The sequence below is a fragment of the Vanacampus margaritifer genome, chromosome 3, assembly GCF_051991255.1.
Source record: "Vanacampus margaritifer isolate UIUO_Vmar chromosome 3, RoL_Vmar_1.0, whole genome shotgun sequence".
Lineage (NCBI taxonomy): Eukaryota > Metazoa > Chordata > Actinopteri > Syngnathiformes > Syngnathidae > Vanacampus > Vanacampus margaritifer.
The window spans coordinates 23,692,614-23,714,381 of NC_135434.1; the positions used below are offsets into that span (position 1 = coordinate 23,692,614).

Consider the following 21,768-nt stretch of genomic DNA (forward strand, 5'->3'; position numbering starts at 1 on the left):
TTTTACACTTGAGCAGGCACTCTAGGGAACCAAATATTTGTGTACAAACAATTAAAAGTAAATTTTCCAAAAATATTGCCCCTTTAATGAAGATTAACTGGCAGTGCCATCGGCACAAGGTACCAATATTTAAAGGCACCATAAGGTGTATTAGAGCAGTGCCTGAAAAGAGGAACATGTGAGACTTCATCTACACAGGTTCAGCGGATGATTACATTTTGACTTAGCTTCTGTGTCTTACTGAATGGGTTTTATTTAAAAAGAAAAGAAAAAAAAAGTGCCGTTTCATTTGAGCTTCTGTCATGTAGTTTATTACAAACTATAATATTCCATGGAGAAATGTAACAATCTGGAGTAAATAAATGGCAATGGAGCCAGAGAAACAATTAAGTGAGAAGTAGTTGTGAGCAGTGCTGCGATGAGAGCAACACTGCTTTGCACTAAGGCTGGGCGATATAAACGGTATATTCATTATAAGCTATACATTTTGTCGAAGGTAGAGATTTTGACTCTATCGTCTTACCGCAGTAGCGCATGTTGATGACGTCACCGCATAGCGCATGTTGATGACGTCACTGCATAGCTCATGTTGATGACAGTTAAGGCGGCCAGCTTTTGACTCGTCCTCACGTGACTGTCGTCTTCCAACATCAACACAACGCCACCTCGAAATTATACTTAATTGCCCATTAAGGACACTAAGAAAGTTAATTAGCCTGTTAATTCGTCTGTCATTGTATGACACGACACAGGACTGCGGCGTTAGCAACTAGCCACTAACGGGAGCGTAAACAAATGACAGCGTTCGGCGAGCAGCTGCATTCAAATACTGTCGGACATTTCAAATTCACAGATAAAAGTCCACCAATGCATTAACCGTTAATAATTGCAAATATCTAAACAATGTAAGATTTCCATCAATCTATAAAAGCTGGCATACATTAAGAAGAATGATCCATCCTTCATTCTTGTTGTCGGTATGTCAATGAATCAATAATAAAGAATAAACCTGCTGTTTTATATAAAAGATTTACCATCAAAAATAGGACCACCTTTACTATAGTCCCTTTTCAACAGGCATTAAACAAAACATTGAACAGGAAATACACAGTCTGAGTCATATTATAGAAGTTTTAGTTTATTTTCATCAGTTACCTGAGTTTACATATTATAACCCCTGCAATTTGCTCCCGTACTCCTGGTTGGGAAACCGCATCGGACGACCTAATCCAAAGTAATGTTGAAGGGCCAGGTTTGACTAATGCTAGGCATGCTAAGCGCTGCCTCCTCTGCATTGAACAAACTAATGCTCACAAAAGCAAAGCCCCCCCCCCCCAATTTATTTTAAAGAAATATAACACGATTTACCTGTTTTAGTGCAGATAAATCTTGTTACAGTAAAATATTTTGCAGCGATATGTTGAGTCACTATCATTCTTTACGTCATCTGAAACTACGCTATGCAAATTGAGACAACTATACTGTACATGAGCAAATATGGTCAAGCTGTATCTCCCCCCAAAAAGGGTGTGACCAACACCGGTGTGGTGCGACCAACTGAAAAAGTTGGTAGCACCAGTGCTACTAAAGCAAAAGTTAGTGTAAAACCCTGAATATTTTTTGTTTGCACTATTTTGCATCAGAGAGTGCTGACTTTTAATTTTGATATGAGATTTGCACAATAAATGTTGTTATCCAAAGTAAATTTATTTGTTCATTGTTTTTTTTTTATCCATATAGCTTCTATAAAGGACTATGTAAAACAGTGAACAAATTATTTATTAAAAACAAACAAACAAACACACACTTAATTCTATACCGTGATAGATACCGTGAAGGGATGCAGTTGATACCATGATATGAATTTTGGGCCATATCGGCAAGCCCTACTTGTACATCATTGCATGCGTGTGTGTTCTCTAATGTTGCTATTTTGTGTGAAAGTGCTCATGCTGATACAGCTTCCTGCGTATACTGTTTGGTGAAAGCAGTGGGATTAGAGAAATACAAATGAAGGAAACGTAAAGGTTATGGGGGCGGCACAACCTGTAAATGAATCATTTCCAAGCCTGCTGCATTTATCCTCTTTTTCCATAACAACTTACAGAAGTTCGTCAATCAACAACATGATTACTGTGTGTGCAAACATGATTAACACCAACATTTGCACAATAATAACATTTCCCCAGGCTTCCCTTAGAAAATTGCTCCTGGTGACTAGGTAAGATGCAATTTGTGTGCTTCTGTGAGCAATGACTGATTTATTAGCTTTATCTTTTCTGCAAAAGAAACACATGGCGGGGCTCGGATATTTCACCAAGTTTGACATGAGAGCAGTTGGTTCTATTTGGAGCAGCCGGTGGACATATGATATTTGGAGTAAAGGTGACTAGCAAACCCTGACTGTCAGCAGTAGTGTCAACGATTGGCACTAAATCATTCTGTAAACCTGATGAATAACAATAATTAATGTACATTTGCCAAGACATTTTTTATGTTAATTGTTTATTGGTAAGTGAATAGGCACAAAAGTGGTCGTAAACTGCCCCATGAATAATATATCCAGTTTCAATGCAATTGAATTAAAAAAAAAAGAAAAGAAAGAAAGGAAGATATTTTTTTTATTTAAAAAAAAAAAAAAGAAGTAAATTATTACGCGAGATTACATATTAAATTACTTATTGAAATTCAAGATTTAAGCCTGGTACAGAATAGCAATTTTTAATATCTTAAACAATTGCTAAAACATTCCGAGATACCACGCAAGACTAAGGCAAACATTGACAGGTGTGTTCTTGTGGTGTGTGTGGTATTAGGGGTGGGAATCTTTGAATGTCTCCCGATTCGATTCAATTCCGATTTTTGGGTCTGCGATTCGATTCAGAATCGATTTTCGATTAAGAAAGATTTTTGATTCAAAATGATTTGATTGACAATGATTTTTGTTTCAAGCTATAGATGTGCAAGGAATTGTAATGATCTACTCCAGTCTGACTCGCTAATGCTAACTAGTGCGCTACTCGCGGCACTTTTATCACTCAAAAGATCGGCTCCACACTGCAAAAAAAACAACTTTTATTGGAATAAACTGATCCTGACTTTTTCCTTCTACTCTCTAATGTGGCTACAACTTAACAATGTATGAGACTGCGTGAAACCACACTGCCTAAGTGGCCAAATCGGGTACAACATGCGCTCCAAATAAAGGCACACAGACAAAGGCAAGACAGTATAAAATAATTTAAATAAAATCGGTTTTGGAACATTTAAAATCGATTCTGAATCGTACTAAATGAGAATCTCGATTCTTATAATAATAGATTTTGTGGCACACCCCTATGTGGTATACTTATGATCAGGGGTGGTCAAGTGTGAGTGTGAGGGGGGTGGGGGGCTTGCGTGGGGGTAGTTGGAATGGTATACCTTAACCCCAATCACAAGGGTGTCCCTGGCCCTTTGTAATGTTTGGAAAACTTTTATTTAAATAATTCAGTCACTTAAAAAATAAAATAAAATAAATACAAATAAAAAAAGCTTGTTGGGGAGCATGTTCATCGCACCTGCTGTTGGCTAACTGACCGCACTGCTAATTTGCCATTCTGTTCTGTAGAGTGTACAGATTAGAGCCCATTCACTCGGGAAGTAAACAAGTCAAGTTTCCTGTCTGTCAATCATTTTATGAAGACAACACCTTAATGATCTCTTCTTGTGGCGTTGCATGAATTGTGGAGTTGAAGTTAATTGCCTTCAACTAACTTCTGCAAATGCACGTATGCAGGGTGGGGTTGGGGGTTGGAGAAATGAGACACGCATTGTGTACTGGGATCTGGTCTAGAAATAGCTCACCATTGATGGGAAACTGACTTGAAGAATTAAAATAAGTAAAATGTTACACTTTTTATTTTTAAAAAACTTATCATGATACATGTTTCTTAATTTACAAAATAAGTGTAATAGATTGTGTTGAATGAAAAAAGAGCTGTTTATATTTAGCTACAAAGCGAGCGTGACGCCCACGCGAGTGGGACCGTTGCTACATGTAGGGGAGGTGGGGACGAACAAACTGACTAGACGTGTCCTCCACACGCGGGCGGTTTGAAAAAGCTTCACAGACGGGAGGAGGAAATGGCGACCGGTATTCACTGGAACTTACTCGTCTTGCTGAAGGAGCGAATGTTTGAGCTGAGAGTCCAGCGGCATGCTACGCCTGTCCATCTATCTATCTATCTATCTATCTATCTATCTATCTATCTATCTATCTATCTATCTATCTATCTATCTATCTATCTATCTATCTATCTATCTATCTATCTATAACTATAACTGTGAGGTGTGGTTGCTTTCAGTGACAGTTTGAAAACAGCATATGGCCTTCAATCAATCAATCGGGGTTTGCACATAATACTCAACCCCTGGGTGGTATTGTAACCCGTTATGGGCTTTTTGATGGTTCTGACCAGGCTATTTCAAAATAAAATACTACCCACCAGTGAGTGTGCGCCGTCTGTTGACAAAAAGCAAACACACATGTAGAAAATTTTCATGGACACAATTTGGATATTAGATGGATCGTCGCCCAACTTAGCTGATTATGTCATGGTCGGGTAAATTCTGTATGTGGCTGATTATTATGAAAATCTGCCTCACTGTTGTGTAACAAGGGGCAAGTTTCTCTACAGTTTCTCTAAGTTTCTACAGCCTTCCCTGCTTCGCAAAACCTGTTTTCGAGAGTGTCTGGGAGAGGGCTTGGACAGCCCGGTTTCTCACGCTCACAACTTTTTGTTAATGAATAAAAGACGGAGCGGCACACGGTCCGGACAGAGTCAGCTGTGGAATACGTACGATTGCCCAGCCGTTTTGCAGCTCGTTTTACCCGGACCGCGGGCTCTGTGTCAAGGTAGTGCTGATGATGATCATATTATGCTGCTTAACGTTGTAGTGTATTGATTGCTGTTTGCGGGGAATAAAAGGCACCATTATTCAAGCAAAGTGAGGTGTATTTATTGCTGTTTGCGGGAAATAAAAGGTAGGATTATTCTAGCACAGTACAGGTGTTGATTGCTGTTTGCGGGGAATAAAAGGCACAATTATTCTAGCACAGTAAATCAGTCTCTATGTATTCATTGTTACCGCCGATCACTCACAATCCTGCATAAAAATATAAAGGTGAAGTAGTGTTTTCCACAAAACAAGTGGTAATCAAAGTTTACTTGTGTTGTATGTCTAGGCATTCGCAAGACTTCAATAAATATTTCTCAAATGTTTGCTGTGTTTGGCTTACTAACAGGCCTGCCTATTCTGCTATATTGGCTTTTGCATTCTGCATTTCACACGTGTCATATTGTGTTTGGGTGTTACACAAGCAGACCATAACTGCGTGTTTGCACCCAGACCTTGAGGCTTCTCTGACAGCTTGCTTAAAAGGGAGATGTGAAGGAAGGCTCCCATGATGAGCTAACACAGGTGTGAAAAGCACAACTGTGTTGCCTGAGGAGAATTCATTTCTAAAAAAGCTGGACTGACAAAGAGGTGAGATTCGAACCCTGTAGCTCACATGAGGAGGAGTACTTGCTGAACAACAACAGTTTCCATCTCGAAGAACAGCATTTAATTATTCTGTATACCACTAAATCCATCCATCCATCCATCCATTTTCTTGGCCGCTTTTCCTCACTAGGGTCGCGGGGGTGCTGGAGCCTATCCCAGCTGGCTTCGGGCAGTAGGCGGGGTACACCCTGAACTGGTTGCCAGCCAATCGCAGGGCACACAGAGACGAACAACCACACTCACATTCACACCTATGGACAATTTGGAGAGTTCAATTAACCTGCCATGCATGTTTTTGGAATGTGGGAGGAAACCAGAGTACCCGGTGAAAACCCACGCAAGCACGGGGAGAACATGCAAACTCCACCCAGGAAGGCCGAAGCCCGGACTCGATCTCACGTCCTCTGCACTGGGAGGCGGACGTGCTAACCAGTCAGCCACCGTGCTGCTATACCACTAAATGTTACCGGCATAAAAGAACAAAAATACATTCTTTGCAGTAAATAAATCCATTTTACACCAATTAAGTGTAATTGGATGAAATTCCCACAGCACACCTGAGCACCACTGATGGCACACTAATGTACTCACATGGAGATCATTGAATAAACAAAACATAAGAAATGCAATTTGGACCCCATAATTGATCAAATTACCTACTAACTTGGGATCGGCCAAAACCCCGCTCATCCATCCAAGTTTCTGCCTGTATCTCATTTGAGGATGCAAGAATTGCTGTAGTTTTACACTGCAGTAAACCATGAGGTGGACGGCATTGATCTTTCTTTTAAGGATGCTCAGTGGGTTTTTACCAGCTGCTCTGTGATACGATGTGATCGCCAGACAGAAACTCTGCTCAATACATCTTTATCAGGAAGAACCCATTTCTTTATCTTCGATTCACACACGAATTATTTTACAGTACGATGACATTCTAAAGAATGACTTTCATTCTTTTTGCAAGGCATTGGACAATTTTGTGCTTTTCATCATCAGAAAAAGACAGAATTTTCCATATTATGCATTGAAACGGCAAATTGCTTAATATTGTGGAATAACTAATGCTGTAACGAGTGGATGGGGCATCAATATAGTCCTCCTCCTTCTTCATTTAACTTTTTAGTTTAACTTTTTAGTTCAAACTGCTGTCATTCAATAAGTCACACTAGAATAGATTTGCAAGACCTCCTTTCTAATCTGATAATCTTTTCTTTCAATGATTTTGAATGACAATTATTAAAAAATAAGAGGAGCCTCTAAAAGGAGTGAAAAAAAAGTAAATGAGAAAAGATACACACCAGAAGTCACCTGGAAAAAGTCATCCACCAAATAAATAATTTAGTATTAATTGAAAAAAAAAAAAGGTCTAGTACTGAGTAACTGGTGAGTGAGCAGCTCAGTGCAGTCAAAAATGGGACAATTATGCCGTAGTGAACACAGCTCCTCTCAATCCTTTTAAAATCACACGGTCCTTGACATGGTGGAAGCAGAAACTCATTTGCTGGGGTCCATGCAGGAGGCCGAAGTGCGCAAAGGTATAAGGAACTGCAAGCAGACATCTGGAGGCAGATGATGTCAAGTTGGCCAGGAAAAGCACAGATTTGTGAAGTGGGTACTTAGAGACCGCCTTCCACCTTGTTCGTAAATACCAATGTGTGCCCCTCCCCACTGCCCTACATAGTTCTGCCGTGGCTAGTGGGATAATTTGAAAAATATATAATACAAATGAAAATAAATAAATAAATAATAATAATAATAAATAAGTTCAATGAATTGATTTCTGCAATGATTCAGGGGATTCAATGTACTCTGTTATCATATTTAGAATAAAACTCAATGACAATCATCACACATGTCCACCTACAATATGTCTTTATGTCCTTAATGTATATTTTGTCATTTAGTGGCTTGTTTACTGTAGACAAATTCCTTGTGGGTCCTTAAACATGTCTAATCAAGATGATTCTGATGGAGCAAATGTATGTTGTAACTACTTCCCTCTGCATACATTATGGAAAGAGATACTACGGTAAATTGCTTTTAGTTTTTTATGTTAGCTTTTAAGTTGCTTGGCGAGCAGTCCAGGCTGTAGCTCTGGTTTGGATAATCGCATCTAACTTGTATGACAGTTGAAAAATGAGATGCATCTGGAACATCAAGACTCAGCTTCGCGATTTTTGTGGCTTCATGTAGTTGCTTGTTTTCCCCTGTTGTTAGGTTTAATAATGACTAACAAAATACATTTATTTATCGGTTTAATTTATAAGGTTGATGCTGAAATTGACAGGATCAGAGAAGTTAGTATCCCACCATGTGTTGAATATAAAAGCGCCACTCGATGTATTAATAAATGGAAAATGAATGTTGACAAAGGCTTCACTTATATCTATTCAATGCTTTTCTCTGGTCTGTTTTTCATTCTCATTCTCAACACAAATCCAATGTCCCTTCAGTTTATTAAATGGAAGAAAGCACAAAAAGCTTCAAAGCTGCACTGCCTAATTTATTCTAAATACCAACCGTTTACTCCGACAGCTGTCAATTCAAATGCATGTTGACTATTTGGAAAGCTGTTTCAGACAGACTCACATTTTTTTGAAGTCACATATTGTGTATTCGGGCCAGTCAATGTAGCACACCACACGGCCAGGGAGCTGGTCGATGTTGGAGTAGTAGTACTGCGGAAAGGCCAAGAGTAGAGCCAGGATCCAGATCACTCCTATCACTACCTTGGTCTCTGTGGATGACATGCGCTGCTGCAACGGGTGGATGATGGCCATGTACCTGCAATGGGAACATACAACAAGACATTACAATTCAACGTTTTTGTACATTTTTCCAGTTTATCATACCAAACATTATTTTTCTTTAATTTTGCCTAACCTAATCACTTAATCTCTTGCATTTCTCTCCAACATCCATTTTTCATGGGAAGGTGCAAGGAACCGTAATTTTTTATTTTATTGGGTATTTCACACTTTACATTACAAGGCAGTCGAGTGCCATGATCGCCAAGCAATTGATATGGAGCAGTTTTGCAAATCAATGACTTAATTTTGTTATGGTTGGACCCAAAAGCATTAACGGGACATTAAAAAACTTAAATAGTTTTTATTACAAGAACGAAAGTAAAAAAAAAATTATACATATAAAATATAAAATAAAAAGACTGTGTAACAAAAGGTGCTACCAATTGGGCAGGGGTACATGTTGCAAAGTACAAGAAGTGAATCACAAAGTGTTGCTAGAAAAACCAAAAACTTGCTACCAGGGACAAGAGCACCAGGCTGTAACCAAACAGGAGGAACCAGACTGCACACAGCAAACGAGGACAAAGGAATGACCAAGCAACACGATGGTGTGCCGGGGATCCTTAAAACAAGAAGCTAATTACAATTGGCAGCTGTGCACCTCCCTGCTAAACTGTTCAACCTAAGGGCAACTGACAGATTGGGAAAAACTAATAAACAAATAACCAAGCGACAACATGACAGCACATCCTGTTCCGATGGTGCACGTCCTGTGGCCGCCCTCTGTTCCTGTTCTGGTGGCGCGCGAATTGTGCCTGCCTTCTGATCCTGTTCCGGTGGTGAACGAGAGCTGTGGCCACTTCCCAAGCCTGTTCGCGGCGCACATCCTCCGGCAGCGCACGTTCTGCGACCGCCACCTACTTTGTTTAGTGGCGAATGTCCTGTGGCTGCTCTCTGTTCCGGTTCCGATGGCGCACGTTCTGTGGCCGCCCTCTGTTCCTGTTCTGGTGGCGCACGAATTGTGCCCATCTTCTGATCCTGTTCCGGTGGTGCACGAGTGCTGTGGCCACTTTTTGTTACTGCCTCAGCGGCACAAGCTCTGCTGCAGGCATCCTCGCCTCCTGTGTTGCGTCCCGGGATGCCCACTGGACTGGCCCGGACAAGCACCTCTCATCTGGCACCCGGGACACCCACAGGACATTTTCAATAGGGCAATTTGAAACACAAATATGAATTTGAGTTCAAACTGAATTTCTGAATGGGTTGTATGGCAAAGCTAAATCCACTAAAATAACATATACTGTAATTGAATGTTTTGAGAATATTTATTGTGCACCTCTCAAAAGCCTAAATCTGAATTTAGGACTGCATTTTCAAAGCAAACAAATAACATTAGTGATATAAATATTCAACATACAATATTAATATACTTTAATATTTTAATTTTATAGGCTGACGTATGTTTCAACGTAATGTAATTCATTTCCGTTTTTGCTTGTAAAATGAGCAAGTAGTAACACAGAATGTCATGTTTGTATTGCTGACATATTATGTGGGTCAATAACCTTTGAAGGCGCATGGATTAGTGAGAATCCAGAGCCATCTTAAGAAGCTTAATACAGATAGATTTGTTGCCCCTCAAAAGAAGGAGAAAATAACGATCTAGCTAAGAAGTACTAACTGTAAGTATATGAAAAAAATGGTGTGGTATAGTCATTGCATCAGTTTTATCACAAACTAATTACAGTAAATAATTGCACCATAGGACTTATTTACAGTAAATAATTGCACCATAGGACTTATTTTCTGTTAACTTTTGGGATGCAATACGAATTTGCACATTGAGCAGGGTTTCCCCCAGAAAACTTGCTAAACCTGGTGGTCTGGACATAATTTGACTGCGCGACCAACTGACATCCAGCGATTACTATTCGTCGTTTGTTGACGGGGAAAGTCAGAGCGCACAAGGCTCGGAATTATATTTTTTTCTTTGCGGAGCAGTTTAGTGAAACACTGACTCAATTTAGAAAGTACATTTCTAATATTGTGGAACTTTTTTTTTTAGCCAGTTAATTCCAGGGATGTAAAGCAAGGGTTTTGTTAAACAATAACAAATTGACAATATAGCGGATAAACAATTGTTTAATTTTTTTAATTTAATCAGCCATTTTTCTTTCTCAAATTCTCGTGTAAAGCAGCAAACTATTCTCCTGTGTAGAAGAGGGGGGAAAAAAAGAGATCTACTGTTATGTAATTTTGAGAATGCTTATGGGGTAGATGCCACGGACTTCCGACTTCCGGATTTTACACATCACCGCCGTTTCCGACCACTGCTGGGCGCGATCCAACACTCGCACCCCCACCCCTGCGCACCCTAACCGCACGCTCCCGCTCATCGACACTCGCAACCTCGCACCCGTCGACAGGAACGTGCAACCCGAGGGGCACAAAGGCGGAAGCACAAGTACTGGGACGCGGCCCACACGTCGCAAACCGAAAACGGAAACAAAGTTGATGGGTGAAAACCCGGAAGTCCCGCCTCCTCTGTGGCATATAGTCCGTTGTGCAGACCTCAAAAGTGTTGGACGCTAGCCTGCGGATGGACAAGAAAAGGCCTGGCGCACCGATGGGCTAAAAAACAACAACAAAAAATGCTGAAAAAGCCTGCAGAGTATACTGTATATCTGCTTTTGAATTGATTGGCCATGAATAAATAGGACAGACACCATTTGGACAGTGTTCCTATTTGTAATGGCCTGCTTTTATCCTAACAATTTTATTAGTCTCTTTGCCAGAAAAGATTTATAAAGGAATATTGTATCTCTTTCATATGAACAATCCATCTGGTGTATCTAGTTGGTGATTCAAGTGGTTAAAGATCATACAGAAGATTTAATCACTTGCTTTTCAAAAATATATGCTATTGATGAACCTGTCGAACTGCACAATTTGGAGAGAAAATAATAGTTGTGAAATACAAATCACCTTTTCTTCCCAACACATCTACGAATGGTAAGTAAAGCTTGACTTAATTATCTCTGGCTACATGTATTATAGGATAATTACTGAAATAGATTTTTTTTGTGACATTGACAAGTTTTTTTTTGTGTTTTATTTCTATGAGAATTGAACTGTAGTGTCACAGTATGGATACTGAGTGGCACCCACGTGTAATGACATACTGTACATGACAGAAGAAGGAGAGATCTCAAGAAGAAGAAATCATGATGTAATGTTGAATACTGAACTGCCTGTATGCTAACTGCTGAGCTGCAACTAAAGTGAATTTAAAAATAAATGCAAGACTGATTGTTGCAAATAGAACATGAACCAGAGCCAAAGCCCGGACAGCGACCCTCGCCTATTGTGAATCTCTTTGGGGCAACAACGAAGCTAAATACTAATGCTAATGTGAATGCTAGTATCGTGATCCACTTTCTGGCACTTCAGTGATAGCAAGCCATTTATTATCTTGTTACAAAAACGACTGCTGTGAAAAAAAAGTAGCCCAAAGTGTGTCCTTTCAATACAGAAAATGCTTCTTTGATTTTTTTTTTTGTGACATCCTCCGCTAACATGGAACGCAGCAACACTGCCTGTATGAACGCCCGGGCACGTCTGGTTTGCATATCCAGGGTACCCAGAATGCGTTTGCGAAAAGTATTTATTAGTATTAATCAGTTTATAAGGATGTTTATTCTTGTCACGTGTCAGTACTTCAATGTGTATCTTATTTAACACATTTATGTTTGATTTATGTTGCAATGTTTTTATTTTATTTTTTTAAACAAACCATGACTTTAGTTTGTGTGCAAAATGGTTAATTCCATGTAGCAGCTCCATTGCTCATCTGGGCCTTGCTTGTAATGTTAAGATTTTAGTGGATTAATTTTGGATGGTGGATTAATGAATCAGGTCCTATTCATTTTAATAGTCCATTAACACATTCCGTGTATTTGACACCCCATTTAAGCAAAACTATTTATTTTAAGTAAATTACATCTTTCATCATCACTCTGTTCACATTCTTTGTTATCACCTTCTATAATTAGGTTATTTTATAACAAGTCACCTCCGTTTAGCTACAGCCACACATCAACTCCTGGTGTGGGTTAAATATAACTACACATAAATCACACTGACAGATTATAGGCTAGAACAAAGAAAGGGGTGTTTGCTCAGTATGTACAAGAAGTCATTCAAATTTGAAAATATAGTTCCTTATTTTATCTTTATTTGATATATTAAAGATGATAAACCCTGATGAGAATATAACTCTAGAGGTTTAATTGTGTTTATATGAATAATTTAAGATTTGAAATCAGAAAAATGACAAATAATTGTGTGCGTCAAAATACCTCCTAGTCATGTGACAATTCCTTTAAATACCATGTACATTTATAGGAACGACTGCAGTGCACCTCAGTAGTACAATAAATAAGTTTGAAACACATTTGCTGACATAATCAATGGCCCTTTAGTGTGACCAAAACCGGTACATGTCAATAAATATAATCATTCGAAAATGTATGTAGCAAGCTTAAGCTGAATATTATAATAAACTGCATCGATATGTATCAATGAATACTATAGTACAATGCTTTTTTAGAGGTCTAATTAAAGGCTTAATCCCCTTAATAATGCAAATGAATAACGCTAAAAGACTTTTCACACTAATTATTTCAAATACAACAAGTTTATCAAATCTCTCAGTGGCGTGTTAAAAAAAAAGGATTCTAACAGCTCTGGAAGCCATGTGGCTTTTCTTTGTGTAGATGTTGACATTGTGGATGTCAGAAACGAATGCACACCTGGCAGAGGTCCAACCTTTGCTTGCAGCAATGACTCACAGCTCCTCTCGAGCTGGCGTTAAAATTAGGCATGAGCAAAGTCCAGCCTCAGCTCTATTTCTACCGATTTACAAGCAATTTTAAGACTATTACGCATTAAGCTTGTGCTCGTCTTGATTGTACTTTTTATTTGTTACACTTGGTGGTGCTGCTCTAACAGGAGCAATAATAGGAAGAAGAGTAATGTGTGTGGTAAACATAACAGTGAAGATGAGAATGTTTTTTTACTTCCAGGCGCACTGGGGAAAAGTAAGCAGAAATGATAGAAAATAACATTTGAAGTCACCAAGTCACATAGGAGTAAGTGTGTTTCCCAACCCACCAGTGGCAAATGACATCTAGACCAGACTAGGCAGGCTTAGTGATGTAGTCCAAAGACATCTGTTGATCAAAGCTTCTTAGCAGTGTTGTGATGTTTGAGTGAAAGCAACCAACAGAATGGTCACGATGGCAGGCAAAGCTCTTTCATTTTCTTCCGCTTAGCTTGTGCAGGGTCACGGGGGAAGCAGCTAAACAATCAGGGGCGATGTGTTATCTCTGGAAAGTATGATTGAATCATGAGTGATATGATATGTCTTGAAAACGAGTGAACAAGTGAGCAAAGGGGGTGGATGTACAAAGAGGATTGTTCTGAAAACTGGCCCGTAAGTGATATCTATAGAGGCATTGAAGTCTCTGGGAATGAGATCAGTCAGTGCTGTAAAGGTTATGTGGTCTGCAGCTATCAGTACAATCAAAGAGAAGGGCCTGTTAACAAAAGGTTTGCATGAGCAAAAACGAGCCCAAATGTGATTGGCCAAATAAACAGATGTTGAAACTGATCTAAGAACTGGGCATACCGAGGATTGCATCAATATCAAAAACAAAAATTATCAAGGCATTTATCAATCCAGCAATGCAATTTTTGAGCTTCGCAGGCATTTCAGTGCACGTCTGTGACAACTGCTTTGTAGTCAAAAGTTCTACGTCCAATTCCCATGACCTTGGAGAGTGTTGTGGCACATCAAACCAAACATGGAATTTGTATCGTTGCAACTTTTACAAAACTTTCAGAGCAATAGATTTCTGTAACACAGTAACACTGTATACTTGCTTGCCACTAACACTTCCAATTCCATCAAACTTCATTTATTTTCCCGGGTGCATTGTCGAATTTAAAATGTTAATGTTAAAGATTTTTCAACATCATGCTTGCCACACCAATGTCCAGATGAGTCAAATAGCCTTAACTTTTTAACTATGACTGTTCCTATCAGCTTGCATCTTCCCATCAGCCCTAAAGCTCCACAGTTTCTTGGGGGGTGGGGTGGTACAGTGACGCCATGCTTGTCGCCACAGACATGCAGTGTTTTGTTAGCAAGCGTATGAAACAAGAGGGATGGAAACAGAAAAACAAAACAAAAAGAAAAACAGAAGCAAGCACAGACTCCCAAAAAACTGAAAAAACGAAGAGTTTAAACTAAATTGTTTCCTAAAATTAGATGATATTCTAATAAAAATAATTGATTAAATCATAGGTGCCAAACCTATGGAGGTGTCCTCGAGGGCCGCAGGACAAGACAAGAACTAGAATATAAATATTACTGCTACATGTGCGACTATACACAACAGTCCAGGTATGTTTCCATATATTATGGCATGGTAAGAACCCAATAAGAAAGTTTAATGTGCATAAAACGTGTCATTTAATTGGTTAAATTATTTGAAATACCATAATATTTCATGAACCTAAAAGTACTTGGTATCATTACTTGTGATACTGGCTCCTGTATTTACTTCGATAGATTAGATACCAAAATCTCAGCTATCGCACAGCTCTAGTGAACACACTTAGCGGACACGGATTTTTGGTGTGAATCGGGGCCACTTGTGTTTTCGTCACAAATGTAGAAAATGTAAAATCCCAACCTATGACTGACTTGATGGGCATTGCTTGCCCAAGAAAAGAAGCTCAACATTGATTACAAAAAAGGGGCTCTGAAAATGTCTGGAAGCGCTGGGAAGGCGGAAGTGTTTGGGAGTGTTTCTACGAGTCCGTGGGAAAACACAAGCGTGTGCGACAGCGGATATAAAAGTGTGTCAAAATAATAATCAACCAATACTGCAGTGGGACCCTCTGTTTCCCGGTGGCTCCTTTTGTTTGACCATCGGGCCGAAAGTTTGGCGACTACAGAGGTGACTGACTGAGGAAAAAATCTCCCCTGCGTCCTCCGACCACGGTCAGAATACCAAGCAGGAAAGGATAACACTTTCTAGTGTCACAAAAAGGGCAAAACTGAAATCGCACAAGCGTCGCAGGAGGACGTGGATCAATATTGGAGCAGCGTTAATATTGGAGAAAATGGAAAAAACGAAAAGGATGAAACTGGACCCACAGCCTTCCTTCCTCTTTCTAAAAAGGTAAGACATCGTCACGAAAATGCGATTCTATTCTATTTATTATAAGCAATGCACAATAAAACAACAACTAACTAACGTCTCGGCACTCTGGGCGCGTGCACGTCGCTGGCTTCCATTCTGCTTTTCACCAGAAGGGTCGCAAATCTGCAGAAACTCTATTTTGCGACATGGACCTTTAATCACCATTGCTATTTACTATATATGCTTCTGTATACAAATCTGTGCATGCTTGTAATCTGATTGGCTGACACTGCTGACAGAGTGTCTTTGATCTCCGATTTTGTCCCACGAATTTTTTGTCCCGGCACTCTGGGCGCGTGCACGTCGCTGGCTTCCATTCTGCTTTTCGCCAGAAGGGTCGCAAATCTGCAGAAACTCTATTTTGCGACATGGACCTTTAATCACCATTGCTATTTACTATATATGCTTCTGTATACAAATCTGTGCATGCTTGTAATCTGATTGGCTGACACTGCTGACAGAGTGTCTTTGATCTCCGATTTTGTCCCACCAATCCGGGCTAAGAAAGATGGCCTGCTTCTCAATCAGATGATTGGCTGTAAGGAACTCCTTTCATCAATCAGCTGCATTTACCACAATTTGGAAAGTACACTTTTACCGTCTGCCAGCACTGGCTGTTCTTTAATGTGAGCATTCAGTCTCTGCGCCTTGATTACATTATTAGCAAAATTGTGCACGGTTAAATATTTTTAAGTGATCAGTTGTTAATGCTGGTGGATGGTACTGGTTTGTGTATGGAAATACATATTCTTAAATTGAGGTTTGTATTGTTTTGCTATGCCCATAGCTTGTAGTAGTTTTTCACCAAGGACATTAGTTTTTGATGTTGCTCTGGTGCCTGTGCTCGAAAAATCTGAAACATCTCCCCAAAGCTTTTGTTTATTCACAAAGCAGCTGAGAGAAACATTTTGTGTAGAATGGCTGTTAAAAAGAAAGATCTGATTTCTGTTCCTTTTATTCACATCTCACAAACAACACCTTTGAGACTTTGGATTTCAAATAATGGGTAATCTGTGGTTCCTTCTCACAAAGTGGCAAGCGTGGTTCGATGTGGTCAGTTTGTACTAGATTGTGAGGGTGATATACACATTCAATTATCAACGGATTGCACCTAACCTACAATGGCAAGCCAGTGGTTCAATATAAACATCATGAGGCTGCTGTGCTGCATTCCTGCAAAGTGATGTGTGATTAAGTGATTAAAAACTAATCCACTACAGAAAGCAACTGCAGAAATTGGCTTCATGCCTCACAGTATTTGTTTCTTTTTGTTTTTTGCAAATTATGTTTGAGCGCAGGTTGCCGTAATTTGATCAAGCTTTTGTTTCCACTGGTTTATTGTCCTTTCAGGCATGCTTTTGTGTGTTTTACAGAAGGATGTGAAACTAAACTACCATCAAGGAGAATGGCTGGGACTGAGCAGAGGGAGTTGGGCAATGTGACATCTCACAGGGAGATGTGAGAGCGTCATGGCACAACTTTATGTATATATATTTATATGATAATTTCGTTTGCTGAGCTCATCAATCACTAGCAGACACTCCCATGCTACCCTGTAAAATCCATTTCATCTGCACCACTTCCACCTCCTCCTTCTACCACTACAGTCATACTTGCTATAACTGGAAGTGAATGTAGGTAGAGGACCACATTATATCCCACCAAGCTATTCACAAATTTGCGTTTTGTTCTGTGGAACCTAACACATGATAATTTGTGATTGTTTTGATGCTGCCAAATCCCTGTCTAAATAGGAAAATTGTTAAGTATTTGGTGTTAAGGAATTATGTTGAAGTGATACATCGTGACTGAGAGACTAGTATGATGGGGAGGTGCCTAGGTTGTAAGGAGTCATTGTTATTTCCTTTGTTTGTGGGAATTGAGATGCGAGGCTCAAACCCTATAATAACACAAGTGCCAAAGGTACTCACGCTCTGTTCTTAAACAGAAGTAGAGATATCTGCATATCTACAGTACTTCCCACCAATGTAAGAAAGGACATTTTGCACCAAGCAGATGTGTTACTCAGCACACGAGAGCTCATTTGCGACAATTGTCTCAAGTCCCCCTCCCACTGAGTTGCGAACGGTGCCAAACGCTGAGGAGATTGCATTTTGCTAGAGTTCGACAGGATTCGGAATTAGTCTAAATATGTCGGCAAAGATCTACCTAGGTCGCTGTTCATAAATTCACAATGACTTTCGTGCACTACACAGAGAGCGCTTGTGTTCGCTGTTTGTCAGGCTCTGCCCGCGCTCCGTGATTTCCAAAAGCCAGTGCACCTTTTTGTATGGGCTGCTCCAGCTCATCCTGCTTCTCCAGAAAGTCTCAAAGATTCTTAATTAGTGGCAAATACGTCGGAAATATGTCTCAATTAGTTACAATTTGTCACAATTTGTTGCCGTCATCAACTTTCACAAAATGTGCGCGTTGTCTCAAAGGTCGCAAAGAAGTCGGAAATGTGTCGCAATTATTTCGCAATATGTCGGTAATGTCACAGATGACAACCTAAAAATTTGCGAATGTTGCCGATTTCAATATTCGCAACGTTCGACAATGTTTGCAAAGTGGGTGAGGGGCTTTAATGATCATGTACACGCTCGGGGTTGAAGCATATAGTCAACTATTCGACACATCCGATCCATTTCATATTGATATTATATTACATTTGTGATTATTGCTTCAAATCATTTATTTGCCAATCGCATGATTGTTTACACATGGGCAACACCTCACAGAAAGATTTTGTGGCTGCTGAATGAATCTCCCAAGGATATCAGAGGTTCTTTCAGCTTGCACAAACCTTCAACTGTTAGAAAACTACATCTGGAGCCATATTCCCAAAGATCCTTAGTGCAAAGAGTTGCTCCTAATGGCTTAATTCTAAGAAAATTGTCATGATATTTTCTTAGAATTTCCCCTAAAAGTTACTTACTTATTACGAGAGCTTCTAAGGTGAGATCTGTTAAAAGCAGGGACGGGGACTTTTAAGCGGCTTAGGAGTTCACTTAGTAGAGAGGAAAATGGTGGACAGAAGAGGCAGGAGAGATGTTGTCCAAAAATGATGGGATGACATTGAATTCATGAAATAAGCCATTTTACTCTAGTTAATACCAAAATTACGTTGAAATGCATGGCAATTACGCAAATAAAGACATCTATCACTATGTGAATACTATGAAAGTGGGCTTAAAAGTAAAATCTCACTGAGCGGTGAAAGCTTGCAAGTCTTTGCAAATGTTGTTTTATAGGCAACATGAAACCTTTAACAGACCCTGACAAAAATCTCAGTGAGATACTACCTTTGAGTTAACACTTTGTAATAATTTTAAGTATATCTCACCATTCATTTAACAGACATTTTTTATGAAATATTTGGAATTACATAGTCTCTAAAAAATTCGATTCTATGATATTTGAAGATCCATTCTTTGCCCTTTATCACCAAAAGTGTATTTTTTTCTAGCTTTTAGAAACAACCAATCACAGCATTTTAAATGATGACCTATACCTAGAAACAGGGGTCAACCACACCTCCTCACTAAGATTTGAGTTTCTGTCATTCATTGTTCAGAGTTCTCTGAGAATGTTCAGAAATCACCTCTAAGCTAAGACTCTAACAGAATTCTTTATCTGATCTCTCTGGAAGGATTCTCTGAATTTTTAGGAATACAGGCCTTGCTTGTTTACTTTCAAACACAGCTCGTAGCGAACCTGAGTGATCATGATTTACAATCCCGGTGACCTCATCTTGGTCAGTGGAGATTTCAATTCAGCTTCAAAACATGTGCAACCAGGAGGAATAAAACTAAATCTCCTGTTGTTGAAGTGCCAATGCGAAATGTGCTATGGTGTATTTTAAGACAATTTTGTTTGGTTACTTGTGATTTTACTATTATTGTTTTGTGTATAGCACTTAAGTACAGCTGCGGCTGTTATATGAATAAAGTTGAGTTTACAAAAATAGTCATGTTACAAAAATAGTCAAAAATAGTCAAATAGTCACTACCTTTGAGTGACACGAGGCATTCATTTAATCACATTTATTATTACTATGTTTATTATGGTGGTGGACTTTAGACTTAAATAGTGGCTTGATTGCTTATCTGGATCACCTGTGTGCCCAGGTGAGCAGATTGACGATGAGGTAGGAGTGGCTTACTGCTAGAGTGGAGCAAGTTCTAAAGTGCCCATGTCCGGCCCTCAAGAGCCCCTATCCAAACTTGTTTTAGGCCCCGTCGAGACAGAAGCAAAGCCAAACAAATCTCGTACACACAGAAGCATTTCAAGACCTGCGTGTGTCCAAAAGAAGACACTGAGGATGTTTAACGGCTATAATGTATATGCCAAGTCTGGAGTGGCGCTGTAGCGCAGCCACAGAGAGTTAACGGAAAGCGTAGAAGAAGAATTAGCGAAGAAGACGAACACTTCTTTTTCTAACTTTATTGCAATCTACAGAACAAACATTGCCTTGCATGAATCAAAACAACATGAAAAAGACAAACAGGCGAACTGACAATGGCGGGTGATTCAAATACAACACCGCTTGTTGAACGTGGGAATAAAGAAGCAAAATATTTTGCTGCAAAAACATAAGCAAGCTAAGGCAGCTGCGTAAAACGACTACGACACGACTATCCGCCATTGTTGTTGACAGACTGACGGTTCGCGCGCAATCACGCGAGAATTGGCGCATACGTCATCAATCTGCGACAGCGCGTCGTCATTGAGCTGCGACCATTACGTCATCACTGGAGGAGTATCCTGCATATGGTGTCCAGACAGACGCGTACGGGGCACGTTTTGAAATCTCTGGAGCCCAAAAGTGATCGGTTTCGAGCTCCGAAACCGCGCCATCGTGTGGACGAACGGCTTAAACGGTAAGAAACTTGTGAGGATACATTGAAACTGGCTTTCTGCCACTATATTTAGAACAGAGATGAGGCGGAAGTCATTCATCACCACACCAAATTCAGCCATGGTCTGGTTATGAATGGTTTGCACATTCAAAACAAAAGTGATGATACTTTTACTACTAGTTTTACTAACCAACAGGCACAAAACAAAAAAGTGCACATTATGGACCATAAAAGTAGTAAAAATAATTTATTTCCATCCTCAACCGTGAAGCATTATAGGATGAGGTCATCAACGCCCTCTTGCCGGGGGGAGTGACGTCAGGTATGCGACAAGTCACGTTTTCAGCATGCATGACTGACGTGTACACACTGGTCTAGCGGCACAAACAATGGAGAGAAGACGGGGATTTGCATTTTCAACCTGGAAATATGGTCATTATTTTCAGTTTCTGTCAGTCAAAGAAGATAACATCAAGGTTTGTTGTACATTATGTGCTGGCGACAAAGTCCTATCGAGCTATAAAAACACAACGTCAAATTTAAAAAAACATTTGGAGTCGCAGCACAGTACAGTACAGTGAAAGTCCGACCTGGGAAACAGGTGGGAGCAGCGCCAGTGACTGATGCAGGATGTCCACCTCTGAAATAACAAAAGTTGGACTCTAGTGCAAAAACACTTGTAAGTGGGGAAGATCTGAAGAGAATTGTTGGGCATTATGTTGTTGAAGAAATGCCCATAAACAAGGTTGATTCACCCTCGTTTCGTGCCATAATAAACAAGATTCCTACTTCTGCGAATGCCGAGACGCCCTTCTCGCTGCTGTCAGTTGTCCAAAGTTCAAACTGCGATGGCTGAGAGATGCAGGTAGGAGGCAAAAAGCGAAAGAGCTTCTGACAACACGTCAGTGCTGCTCAATTGCTTTCAGTCATGCAGCACAAAGCCCTGCCAGTGAGCCCACCACATCCGCCTCTGCCACCAGCCAAGGTGTGATGGAATTTTTCACTTTTGAGGCAAAACCAGAGGTGGAGACCTACTCTGCTGAAAAGGAAGTCATGGACTACCTGAGGTCAGCCTATGACCTTCAGATTCTGCATCAGTTTTCAAACATAAAGCACACTCCAACCCCATCAAGTGCTCCTGTGGAGCATCAGTCTAGGAGGTGCAGTGCTTACCCCTAGAAGATATAGACTTTCTGATAAGACGTTCAAAAAAAAATTGTTAATAAGGTATAATCACTGGTTTGCTCACCTCACTGCACTTTTTCACTCGTAACATAATAGATAGCCAAGTCAAGAAAGACTGTCTATTTTGTTTTTCATAAAAACTTTAACATCTTCATG

At 39.9% G+C, this 21,768-nt stretch overlaps 1 protein-coding gene across 1 annotated transcript in view; it reads right to left on the minus strand.

The window, feature by feature from the left end:
- tacr1a (tachykinin receptor 1a) overlaps positions 1-21,768 on the minus strand; it is a 45,965-nt gene that overhangs the window by 14,211 nt on the left and 9,986 nt on the right. The window contains exon 2 of the mRNA XM_077561660.1: positions 8,137-8,331. Coding sequence (XP_077417786.1) covers positions 8,137-8,331 — 195 coding nt within the window. The remainder of the gene's footprint in view (positions 1-8,136; positions 8,332-21,768) is intronic.